This window comes from Perna viridis, chromosome 7 (genome assembly GCF_037379345.1).
Source record: "Perna viridis isolate PV_CMFRI_1.1 ecotype Kerala chromosome 7, ASM3737934v1, whole genome shotgun sequence".
In the NCBI taxonomy this organism is placed as follows: Eukaryota; Metazoa; Mollusca; class Bivalvia; order Mytilida; family Mytilidae; genus Perna; species Perna viridis.
The window spans coordinates 3334785-3348578 of NC_142451.1; the positions used below are offsets into that span (position 1 = coordinate 3334785).

Below are 13794 nucleotides of genomic sequence, written 5' to 3' on the forward strand. Positions count from 1 at the left end.
CAATATTTATTTGGACTGAAATTATGTTTTTTAGCCTACTTTACATTTATGTCACTACCTACATATAACTGGATTTCACCAATGAAAAAAAATTGTTATATTTAAAAAAAAAATGTAAAATTTTCTCTCTAATTATAGCACAAGGCTTGAAAGGATTTCATTTCTTTTCTGAAATATTTATTCAATGATAAAGGTAAAACCAAATAATAATTAAAGTATCTAGCTATGTGTAGTTTTTTACTCTACATTTACATACAAAGCAAACTTATGTGAGCAGGTAAATCAGCACATATGATAATTCTGGAAAAAAAAACCATCAACACAAATATATGGTAGCAATATAAAACTTCCAAGAATATTCTCTTTCTTGTACTCCTCATGAGATGGAAAATAAAGAAAATAACAGATGAGCATACTGGCAAGTGGATTCCATCTTCCACTCATAAAAGGCATTTTGAGAACAACAAATAGTAGTAGTTATACTAGTTTGTTGTGAAAATAAAAAAAAAACAGCTACCAAATTTTGTTAGTTTTATCAATGAATAGATAACCTATCACAAGACCACACTTCTATAGAACTTTTGAGAAAAACTTCAAGTGTAAACTGCTTTCATGTGCTGGTTGATTCAAGGTAGGAGTGTGGAAGTACCAATTAGGTCCCACAGGAACCCTATTTAGTATTACAGCTAATTAAGACTGACATTATGATGTGTTTGAAAAAAAAGCACCAGAAAAAAAAATAATAAAACATTATTTTATCTATCAATGATAACCATATTTTGGAACTGATCATTCAAGTCTACACTCGACCCTTTGACACATGATGATAAATACTGAGAGATTTCTTTGTCCTCAAGGAGATTTTTATAATCTCTAGTAACCTTGTCACATTCACTTTCATCATTTCTATTTATAGCATAAACAATCTGATTAACTTCTTCATCAATGTCTTTTACAAACACTTTGTCAAAAGTTTGTGTTAATTGTTTCAGAACATTTCTTCTCATTTCTTCATCCCTGCATACCAAGTTCAAAATCAAGATACCTGCAAATAACACAAAGTTGTGAAAATAATCTGTTTCCATGTACACAATGACTATCTTAATACATGTTTTAAACAGAATAAAAACTTTTATGTACAATAACTTAAGACCGAGTCATTATCAAAACTTATATACCTTAACCCAATGTCTAAAACAATCATATTTATTTTAAGCTCACCAGAACTCACTTAAACCAAATCTTCTCTAGAACCATAGATATGATGATGCTCTCTTTGTAATATATAGTTTAAAAATTGTTTTGTCATTTTTGAAATAAAATCTATAAAAAAAACTGTGATCAATGTTTATTAACTTGATACCCGCAACTATCCCTTTTCACGACATGCACCTTTTGACCTCCAAATCGATTTGGATTAAAAAAACAAAATGAAGAAGTTCACAAGAGCTATCCAAATTTGACCATAAATCAAGGGATCTAGTCAACAAAATACTTGACTAAAGAAACATTTTATCTTGAAAGAATCATTGTTCATTGGGTACAAGTTTTCTCAATTTTATTGATGTGATCAAACAACAAATTCACATTCCAAACAAAATGTAAAATTTCACTGAAAACTTTAAGCCTCATCTCAAATCTGCAAACTCAAGGCACTGACAAATTTTGACAAAATAAGAACCATTAAATTAAGTACTTTAACAATATACTGCTATTTCTGTCCATTTTTCTCCTTCACTTTAACAAATCAAGAAAAACTCCAGCTCAAAATCAATGATAATTATTGTTGATCAGATATTTAAACCAGCTGGAAACTAGAAAAACTGTGAGCAATGCTCATTAAATTGATACCCCCTCCCACTCCCCCATTCTATAAAATGCACCATATGATTTCATTTAAATTTTCACTTTCAAAGACCAATAACTGTAACAAATAAAATAAAACCTGCATATCAATTGGCCATTTACTTCACACACCAAAAGAATATCATTTGGTCAAATTGTTCTATAGAAAATTTTATGATTGAAAGGATGCGCAATCATTGCCCTTTTTGTTGACGGAGTTCACCCAAACCTTAGCTTACTGTGAATGTACTATTGTTTGATGGGGTACCAATTTTTGTGGGTAGGTCAAACTAAAAAATTAGGTTCCCAACGAATAGTAGATTCCCATTGATGTGCGTATTGAAAACTTCAAAACTACAAATTCAAGAATCCACAAACTTGTGTTTCTTCCCTGATCCACAACAACTGGCATCCACGAATTAAAGTACTTTCACAGTATATTGTGATAACTAAAATGTCACTTTGGCCAAACATCTATAATATCATAAATTTTGTTATCATACCTTTGTTGTACAGTAACTTTTTTATTGCAAGAAGAAAATTTTCCTCTACAAATGCCTGTGGAGGACAGCTCATTCCTACAGATGTATCTTTACTGTCTACATCTAACATTACTATATGTCTCTTCACACCTACAGACATTAAAATGTTATATATAAATCACTGCACAATTTAAGTCAGAAAAGAACACACAACCATAAACATCTGAAAACCCTATGGAGGAATAATGTGTGCATAAAAATAAATGACATTTTGTTGGTATGACATAATGCCCCTAGTAAACATACAAATGTAAAATTCAAACATTTCTTATTTTGTGCTATATCAAATACCTAGAGGCAAAAAGGTAGGGATAACTTAAAATAATATGACTGCAACTTTAGTAAAAATAAAATAAAAATAAAGAGATGGAAAATAAGCAGCTTTATACATGACAAAGTTCAAGTCTTTACAATATCATTCACCATATTGACAACTTGAGATATAACAGATAAGTAATTTTTATTTCCCTGCTCCATCTGTCTGTTTGCCCATCCTCCTTTCATCTACATATCATGCTTTTTTTGGGTAATTATTGTCTCTGAAACTACTTGTCACAACTGTTTAACATGTTGACACAAGCTTTATATAGGTGTGCCATATCATAGGATTTGATTTGGGACTAATGTGTAACAACAACCTCTTTTTTGTCCACTAATTATATCTTGTTAATTTTTATAAGATCACCAATGTCATCTGGCCATTAACTACAATTGGAGTAAGTCCAATCTACAGGCATGATTAACAATGCCTACCCTTTTCTACCTCTGTGTTGACCAATTCTATACCATCACAAACCTCCACAGAAAGGAGATCATCTCTGACAAAACCAAACCAATCTGTTGCTATGGAAACCATTGCTTCATCTATGTCTACCACAGTCAAATTTACCTATATATGAGTAAACAAAAGTCATGGTTTGAAAACAGATGATAAATATATTCTATTTGTGGTTTCCTGAAAAGTAAATTATTACAGAAAATAACTGATAAATTTTATGGAACTGGTTGTGACAATGCTTTTGTCCCTTACGTTTGTGTCTACTTAATTTATGTATGAGACATAGCTTTATAAGATGACTATTAGGAAATATTGCCCCAAGTAGTATTTTTTATTGAAGGAGTTTGAAAATGTAATATATATACTACAAAGGATACTATTCCTAAATATTCATGCAAAAACCCAGCCTTTTTTTTCATATCTACAAGTGTACCTTCTTATATCTAACTATTCCAAACTTTCCGTTAGATACTGACCTGTTTAAAGTATTGATGTAAGAATGTGGCTAATCCTCCTCCTCCCAAACCTATCAACATAACACTCATTTCTCCTTCTACAACGAAAATCATAATCCAGTATTCTACTCCATCTACCATTTTAGTGAGTGTGACACTCAGAAAGCTAACATCATAGGCAAACAAGGATTACCATAAGGGGGACCTCAAAAAAATTGTTGGTTGGCTGTTTTTTTACCTAGTCATTAAAAACCTACCTACAAAAATTTTGTTTCAACCTTTCCAAGACGAGTTTTATTTTTTTCTATTTTTAGCACATTGGACCTGCCTACCAGTAAGATTGTTATTAATATACCTTTTATATCTTAAAAATTTTGCACTTATCATACATTTTTTCCCCTAAAAACTGTGAAATAATGCACTTGCTTTTGATTAGAGAATACATGTCAATAGGCAGCACAAACTAAGATCACCAATTTTGTTCACATTCTTATAGTTTGTAAAGAAGGTTGACCTAACTAGGGTTTTTTAACGACATTATTGAGTTTTCATTTTCTTCAAATTTTCAAATACTTTCAGACTAATAGAATACATTTTTTTTCACAAATGTTTAATACAAACCTTTGAACTGTTGTAGACCTGGAATGAACCCTAACCCAGTAACCATGGAGACATGATGCTGACACGAAAGATAGCCTGTATCAATAGTTAACTTCTTTTTACCTTTCTTCTTAGCTGTCACAGCAAATAAATCAAAATCAATATGGACACTTCAGGCCACAGTGCCACAAAAATTTAGTTCAGATTGAGAAATTTCTGAACTGTTTGTGATCACATTATCAATTTCAAAGACTTGCCATGGAAGTTAAGAATATTCTTAGACTTAAGTATTGTGGCGCTGGGACCAGTGAACGTTGTAACATCTTGAATCAATATCAAATACAGTGAAACAGAAATCTGAATAACAGGAAAACCTGTAACCAGATACTTTTCATAGTCCATTTCATCAATTAAAATGTATTTTGAATTGTTAAACTATATACATGTCTAAACTGACCAATTTTAAAATCTTAAAGGGGTTTAGTTTTGACCAATAAAATAAGGCTAAAATGTCATGCTTAATATACAACAGAAAATACTCAAAAATAGCAAAATAGCAGTTGATTCCCAAGTAAACAATATTGTAGTCACCTGATTTGAGTCTAGCTTCTGATTGGACAATCATGGGAGTAGAGGTAAATATCAACCTCCTATACACATGACCTTCAGCTTCAACGTCCTCAATCACATAGTCACCACTCATTTTACTCTGACCTTTGAACTTTATATCTCTCTTACCAATATCCTGTCCTAATGATAGGAAAGGCACCTTCAAAAGTAATAAAAAATAGTATGTACAAGAAATTCAGAATTTGAATTGCTGCATCGAAATTTGTTATGTGCATCTACTTTTTGCCTTATTTTTTGGTTTGCATCATGCAGCAAAAAATACCATTTCTAACATATTACAGTCAAGTCTGATGATGAAATGTAAGCAAGGAACACTGAACAGATTTAACAGCCTTTTTTAAACTAAAACCTCAAACAAAACTTCATACCCAAATTACCAAATAAACAGCAAGAGAAACAAAGATCAACTTTCACTACTTAGTTAGCATGAGTCAACTAGAAGCGTCCAGGGTCACCTGGTTTATTTTTCAACTTTCAAGGGCAATAACTCTAACAAGAAGTTGTCCAAACACTTCCGCCAAAAAGAGACTTTAGTAGGCCTTGTTATAAGAATGGTTTCATCAACTGTAAGTTTTTTCTATCTATTATGAATTTCAACATATTGGCTAAAACTGCAAAAAAATTGCCTTGCAAGGGCAATAACTCTAACAAGGAGTCATAGTACAACTTCAACACAAAACAGATTTTCGGAGGACTCATACATTTGTGTAGAGCTCTTCAAGCTGAAGAAGGAAAGTTCCTTAATTTTTCCCTATCCCTCATTATCTTTTTTCCAGATATATCTTGAAATAAGTGGCTTTACCCTTATGTTCTATAAATAAAAATTGGTATTTTCAAATGCAGTTGTTGTGCATGATACCATATAGAAGAATCATGACAACTTTCATTAAAATCTGTCAAGAAGTAGATATTGGAGGAAAAGTTGACAGACAACACCAAAGTTGTTTTCATACTTTACTCCATTTTGTAAGTACATATTATCTTCTTTTTTTTGCAAGTTTGAAGAGTGAGCTACTTATAATAAAAGATAATGGAAGTAGAAAATATCTTACTCACTTATCACAATTTAAAAAAATTGTCAAACTTAACATTAATCTAGCTCCACTTTGGAAGTACATAACAACCTTGTCTATCTATATAGATCCTTACATAGGCCATACCTGTACTCCTAGTTTATATCCATGAGGAGCTAGCTCCATGACTTTAGAGGATAGCTCTGATTTGATGGCATCAAGGTCAGTGTATGTATGATCTCTGTGTAAACAAACTACAACCAATCGTTCATACCCAGCTGAACTAGACAGCTGAGTTCTTCCAGCTTCCGTAGAAAATATCCAATCTGTTTCCCTAGAAATAGTTTGTTTCAGAAAATGTAAGGTAACTTTTACAGGCCATTGTCATAAACTACTGGTAACCAAAATAGTCTTTTTTTAGGATAATTTTCATTTATCTAAGCATTGTATAAGAATCGTGACTAATTAACGTAATTAACATTTCTAATATTCTGAAAAATACAGCAATAAGTTTCCATTTTCTTTTTTTTTCCCCAACTGTGGTCACATACCATTGTACCACAAGAAACTTGTTATCAAATTAATCTTAAATTATCTTATTCATTCGTACCCAAAGGAATAAAACAAGTCAATCTCTGATAATTATTTCTTACCTCCCCTGTGGAACAATGAAAATTGCGAACTTTTTTGGAAGACTTTGTGGACTGTCAACAATGTAAAGTGAATATCGAGGTGAAGTAGATATACCACTGTAGAGGTTTAGTGAGACTGGATCTTCACTGATGTTCCTGTCAAGAAAGGTAATTTACTAAATAAATCATATAAGTCGAATATTTATTTTGGTTTAACTGAGAAATGAAAGGAACAAGGCAATGGGCGTTTATTTACAAAAAAAAAAAAAAAAAAATAGTTTATCAGCTATCAGTATGGGCTATGATCTTATACAATTTCTGCTTACATTATAAGGCAATGGGCGTTTATTTACAAAAAAAAAAAAAAAAAAAAATAGTTTATCAGCTATCAGTGTGGGCTATGATCTTATACAATTTCTGCTTACATTATGCACAGTCCTCAACACAACATCATAAAACACTCCATCCTTGTACTGTAAACCAAAGAATTTTCATGGCATGTGAATTCCTTTCCTTAAAACTGCTATCATAAAAATGATGATGAAGATGACAGTAAAATTGAAAATTTTCATTATTTCCTCTTGAGTATATTAATCAGCTATATTACAATAATGCTGCTGCAAACTTTAGGCCACATCAAGTTAATTCTACTAGCAACTTAAAAATGGAGCAGAAGGGAGGAAAAAATCAAAATTATAAATACATGAAATGGGGCTTTTTTTAGATGGGGCTCGTGAGTCTACAAATTAACTTGAAGTGGCCTTAAATTTACCCCTTTCACATATTTACACACCTTTTAGATATCTGTTGTCTAATCAGTGCATAATACTGCATCTCTTTCAAGACTGATTTAACCTTATCAACATTATCAAGTCTTTCTACTTTTTCCTCCAATGTTGATACTTCTAATATCTACAATAAACAGCTACCAATATAAATTTTAAGATCATATCAGATTAATTTAATTCAACAATGTTGGAAACTTAAGGTTGACACAGACATTATACATACAAAGGTACAAAGGAGTAAACTATTAACATGAATGTTAATTTATAAATAATAAATCCTCTTCTGTGATGACACCAAAGTCAGTCTTCAACCACCAACAAGAATGTAACCCATATACAAAAATAAATCCATTCACAAGTGTATGTACTTTAAAAGTATACTATACACACCTGTTTCATATTTGGAAGTTTCTTAAACTTTGTTAAAACCACAGCAAAAACAGGCATATGGAAATCCTTGTCAGAAGTGTCAGTATTTATAAGATGAATTCTGATTGGCCAGCCACTGAAATAAATGACATTGTTTACATACATGCTATAAAGTATGTTAATGATTTCTAAATAAGTTGAGTCATACACTAATGCAGTAGACCGGGGTTCAATTTACTTTCATGAGTGAAAGGTCCTGGACTTTTTTAAATCCTAAATAAAAGATCCATCAGAAGAAAGTGAAAGGTCCTCAGTTAGAGTAATGTTCAGTATAGTAGGTCCAGGAGTTAATAATTTGAAATTTCAATAGTTATTGAGCGTCCTGAATCTCAGACAGGTGTTAATTTGAACCACTGAGCAGGTTCCATTTGATATTGTCAAACTATTGTAAACCTTCATGCAAAGATTGATATTTCGTGTATTTCAGGATGAGAAAGTTTGATCAACCATACAGACCCTAAACATGTGAGCCAGAATTTTAATGTACTAGCTCTCAGAAGCAATATAACACAAAGAGGCATGTCACACTTTCTGACTTCAAGTAAATGAGTCATCACTCTATCATTTATATGTCACATGCTTTGTGGAAAATAATAAAATGTTTAAAATAAAAGATGTTTGCCATTGTCCTGTCCTCAATGAGAGGTTATAAAAGATTTAAAAGTGATTATTCAAAAAATAAAAAAATCTCTTTAAAATATTTAATGCAGAATTGTTTAAATATTTACTAATTCTTCAGTCATTACTTGGAGTTGAATTTCCACGTGTCTTTGATTACAAAGGTTATACATATTTCTTACGCTTCAGTAAAGAATGATAAGATTTTCCTCAGTATTTGATCCTGTAGGAGTGATATAATTATATATCTCCCTCCTTGTTTTAAGACTCTACCAATCTCTGTAAACATTTTATTTATGTCTGCAACAACATTCTCAGATTCATCAACCATCAAAGCATCCAGAGTTCCTTTGTCAAAAACAGCTCCAAATTCACCATCTTCAAACACCATCTTGAAAAAGAAAATACTCTTAATTTGTGGAAAGTAATTCTAAGATTTGATGTTTTCATGTACTAAAATCATATTTCATACATGTATATTTCCATTATTTTTTTTAATTTTGAAAATTTTTCAGCTTCACTGAATTTTTTCTGAACATATCTTCATGCAATTATCATACCTGTTAACCCTTCCACATCTGAAGTCTTCCACCAAATCAATGAAAAATTTAGTTTTTGTGGGAGATTTTTTATTAAGATAACTATAACTTCTGTGAAATACTAAGAAATTGAATTTTAGCAGCAAAATTTTGCTTTTACATAAAAATCTCCCACATGAGACAGTGGGGGAGAATCTTCCATATGAACTGTTCCAAAGGTTAGCATGTAGTGTAAAATTGATTAAAATCTCAAAATACTGTAACCAGCAGTTTTTGATGTGGTAATAGATGATAACACTTTTGTCAGCATTTTGACAAAAAAATCCAATTATTCAAAAGACTGAAAATAAGACCATGTTTATATCATGATATAATGACTAAACAAAATTATGGACATTGGTGGTTGGGTCAGGGTATGAGAAGTCATTGCTAAAGACATTCAAAGGACATTCCACTCAATTTACTTAATTAAATTAAACTAAAGTAACTAACAAATAATCTAATCATGTCAATTTCATACAACTTACATTGAAATTACAAACTGGTAGCATCTAATCAAACAAACCTGCTTTACATCTTGTTTTAGATATTTCATGTCTGGACGTTTGGAATGATTTTTCTCTGTCATCTGTCTGATAACAATGTCACTGATGTCAATGTTGGTGATACCATGGTAACCAACATCATACAAGTTCTCACTTATAACTGAATTACCACAACCTACAACCAGGACCTTATCCTGAGTCTTGATGTATTTATGTAATACACCACACAGCTCTGGGTATTCTCCATACCTTAAATAATATAACATATAAATACTGAAATATGATAAATCAATATAAAATACATTCATACTGGATTGTTCTAGTATAAATTAAATTAGTTTTTTAAGAAATAGTTTGGAACTAATTACAGGTAAATATGAAGTTGTCATGCTAGATATAGCAACACTCGTTCCATATAGCAAAACCTGGGAGTCTCACAAAACAGGAAGTTGATATCAAATATCAATCAAATTCACTTACAATATGAAAAGAAAATTATATTTAGTTAAAAATGGCAAAGTCCGACAAACAGGAAGTTGATATTAGACAGCAAACAAAATCAATGATTGTAAGCTCCATCTATATAAAGCCATCCATTGGGAGTCTAAATAATCGTGACCAAACTCATATAGACAGAATGACAAATATACCATCCACTGGTTGAGTGACTGTATAATATAATAATCACACTGCATTTACATAGAGTAATAATAGAGAGCTTATCATAAGGTACAGACTGAACAGAGTAGCTTATTTTTTTTTAATTCATTTTTAGTGAAAAATGACATTGACCATTGAAATCCTGACTTCAAGTCAATAATCCTCTTTCTCTTCACTAAATCTTCAATCATCACAAATCAATAATCCTCTGTTCCTTCACCAAATCTTCAATCATCACAAGTCAATAATCCTCTTTATCTTCACCAAATCTTCAATCATCACAAATCAATAATCCTCTGTTCCTTCACCAAATCTTCAATCATCACAAGTCAATAATCCTCTTTATCTTCACCAAATCTTCAATCATCACAAGTCAATAATCCTCTTTCTCTTCACTAAATATTCAATCATCACAAATCAATAATCCTCTGTTCCTTCACCAAATCTTCAATCATCACAAGTCCATAATCCTCTTTCTCTTCATCAAATCTTCAATCATTACATGTCAACAATCCTCTTTCTCTTTGCAGAGTAGCTTATTTTTTTTTTATTCATTTTTAGTGGAAAATGACATTGACCATTGAAATCCTGACTTCAAGTCAATAATCCTCTTTCTCTTCACTAAATCTTCAATCATCACAAGTCAAACAAGTCAATAATCCTCTTTCTCTTCATCAAATCTTCAATCATCACAAGTCAATAATCCTCTTTCTCTTCACTAAATCTTCAATCATCACAAGTCAATAATCCTCTTTCTCTTCATCAAATCTTCAATCATCACAAGTCAATAATCCTCTTTCTCTTCACAAAATCTTCAATCATCACAAGTCAATAATCTTCTTTCTCTTCACTAAATCTTCAATCATCACAAGTCAATAATCCTCTTTCTCTTCATAAAATCTTCAATCATCACAAGTCAATAATCCTCTTTCTCTTCACTAATTCTTCAATCATCACAAGTCAATAATCCTCTTTCTCTTCATCAAATCTTCAATCATCACAAGTCAATAATCCTCTTTCTCTTCACAAAATCTTCAATCATCACAAGTCAACAATCTTCTTTCTCTTCACTAAATCTTCAATCATCACAAGTTTTATTTGAATTACTCAAAAGCAAACAAAAGTTATTTCATGTATTGACTAATTATAGCTTCATCACTGATGTATCTACATGTATCTCAAAATCAATATGTGTTGTGCCTGTGTGTTATTAAAGCAGTCTTCATTTATGCAAGTTTTATTCAAATCTACCAAGACAAGATAAGAGACAAACTGTGGGGAAAAATAGGACAGACCATCAACCCATCGACCACAAAATTAATATGAAGGAAGGAATAACAGGTTGATGGAAATCCAAATTCTATGGACTTACATTAAAAAGCAAAGCTAACATTTAAAATAATTCTGAGAACAATTAGTCATTTATGCAGCTATAAAGGTAAGCTACTGTTAGTGTGTGACAGGCTTGGCAGTCAGAGTGTTATACTGGTTAAACAAATTTTAATAGTTCTGGCTTACCATTCAAAAGCTTTTGATCCTCTTTTCTTGAAAAATTTCTCCCAATATTCTGGTGAGTGGAAATCACTGTGACTTTGGGGAAGTAGATTCATAGTGTCTTTTTTTCTTTATCACAAATCTTCACTCTCATCTGAACAAATACAACAAGTATGTTAATTAAAAAATACATATAGAAGAAGAGGATGATCATTTTATTTCCAATAAAAGGGGCCTTGTATGGCATGGTTGACGGTACAAACAATCATGGCTCATACAAAATACACATAACTTAATGCATTACACGAAATACAAGTCAATTAATTTTGTGATGATGATAAGAACAGATTTGCTATGAAAACAAGGACCATATCCTGGTTGGAATTGAACCTCAAGTACAGATTTAATCCCGAAATTTGCCTCTAACTCAGACTATTTATAAATAATTCAATTTGATTGTCATGATTGTTTATTTCTCATGTGTGCAAGATAAGTAATTTTCCATAAATTAACATGGCACTGTAATGTCATTAAAGTCTTAAGTAATTTTCCATAAATTAACATGGCACTGTAATGTCATTAAAGTCTATCGGTCTACAGTCTGCAATTCAAATAATTCCAAACTAAATAAGGCTTTCAAGATGGGATGAATCCTTATTTTAAATTTAATCAACTATAAATTAAATTAATAGAATTGTTTTTTTAATTTTTGACCAAGTTATGCCTGCATAATCAACTTTGGGGCAGTTTAAGCTTGTTCATAAACAGCTTTGCAGTTCAAGAAGCGTAAACTGATCAAACCTTGGTTATTTCACATAACCTGGTCAAAAATTGGAAACAATTCGTAATAAATCTCATGTGTCCAAAGTACAAGTGGTACCAAGAGACAATGATTGAGGGATCATTTCAATGTATCTTTTATATCATTTTATTGAATTAAGGTGTAATTTCACAATTTTTTCAAAATTTGAGCACGGATAGAGGTTACTTAAGTTTTCAAGGAAAACTAATTCATTTCTACTAAAAATGCCTAGTTTAAAAAAATGCATTCTGAAGGCTTAAGGAGTCACATAACTTTTACATTATAATGTGATATTTCTGATTACCATACTATAAATGTCACAATAACTTACCATGACCTTTGTTTATTTGTTCTCTCTTAATATTTTCTACGCTGACAAAAGGAAATGAATTTTGATAAAATTTAAGACATGATGATGACAACAAAAAAAGGAATTAATCAATTAGATATGAATTCTAAATTTTATATGATTTAAATCTGAAAGACTTAAATCTCTAAAAAAAAAATGAATGTAATTATACATGTATCTCATTATATTAATATCCATAAATATCTTAATTCAACTATTTGTGTATTCAAGCAATTTTTGCTTACTTTAATTTGTAACACATTGTTTTGGTCTATCTGAACTTTAATTCTTATACATAAGTCTTATGTTTTTACCTTTAGTTTATTTCTTATGTTACTTGAGTATATTTTATGTCATTGGTGTGTTTTACAGTATGAAATACGATTTAAATATCATAATTGACAGTATCGCAAGGAGCCTTCCACAATGTATGATGTTGCAAGACACAATCAACAATTCTTTTTGAAGTAGCATCTGTGATATATTTTGTACTTTTGTATTTTTATACTGTGAACATTTTATTGACATTTTAACCAAACTTTTAAAACTGTCATTATCTCATAACAGGATAGTATTATGTTTAATATGAATATTGTATAGATTATTATATAAACATGATTTAAAACTTTTTAAGAGTACTTAATTACATCCAACAATTTTTCATACAATCAATATCCAGTTGGGACCACCCCCAATATTTTTTCTGGATCTGCCACTGTTTAACATGTGTACAAGATGAAGGAGCTCAGGGTCCACACAAAAGAAGTTGGCTGAACAGGAACTGGTTAGGGAAATATTTACATCCAAATTGATACATGTACCTCTAACAACAGCTTTGTGTACAATTTCATGGTGAAAAGACGCGAAGACAATTCAATTTCTAAGGTGATGAAGATATTCCCCTGGATTTAGTAACAGCAACTTTCTTGTATAAGTTTCTTACTTTCAAAGCATGTTAATCGCCAATTTTCTGCTTCAAAATGATTTTCACCATGCCAATTTTCGGGGTAGAAGAATGCAGGGAAACGAAACATTGGAATATATTTGCTGAGCTTGTTCCGAAATCGGTTTTCAT

At 31.0% G+C, this 13794-nt stretch overlaps 1 protein-coding gene across 5 annotated transcripts; it reads right to left on the minus strand.

Moving 5' to 3' along the window:
- Positions 1 to 218: 218 nt before the first annotated feature.
- On the minus strand, positions 219 to 13790 carry LOC148610988 (eEF1A lysine and N-terminal methyltransferase-like). Of its 5 annotated transcripts, none has more exons than XM_088590966.1 (15): positions 13663 to 13768; positions 12702 to 12742; positions 11593 to 11722; positions 9435 to 9663; positions 8513 to 8721; positions 7674 to 7788; positions 7289 to 7407; positions 6517 to 6651; positions 6011 to 6197; positions 4812 to 4989; positions 4242 to 4355; positions 3642 to 3718; positions 3141 to 3276; positions 2349 to 2477; positions 219 to 1045 (listed from the first exon to the last, which is right to left on the minus strand). In XM_088590966.1, exons 3-15 carry the CDS (start codon positions 11682 to 11684, stop codon positions 756 to 758), a joined length of 2010 nt encoding a protein of 669 aa, XP_088447092.1. In that variant the 5' UTR covers positions 11685 to 11722; positions 12702 to 12742; positions 13663 to 13768; the 3' UTR covers positions 219 to 755. The 5 variants fall into 5 exon arrangements, with proteins under 5 accessions (XP_088447092.1, XP_088447094.1, XP_088447093.1 ...); XM_088590968.1 differs by having other exon boundaries at positions 12702 to 12737; positions 13663 to 13724; XM_088590967.1 differs by lacking the exon at positions 12702 to 12742 and having other exon boundaries at positions 13663 to 13790.
- Between the last annotated feature and the right edge of the window lie 4 nt (positions 13791 to 13794).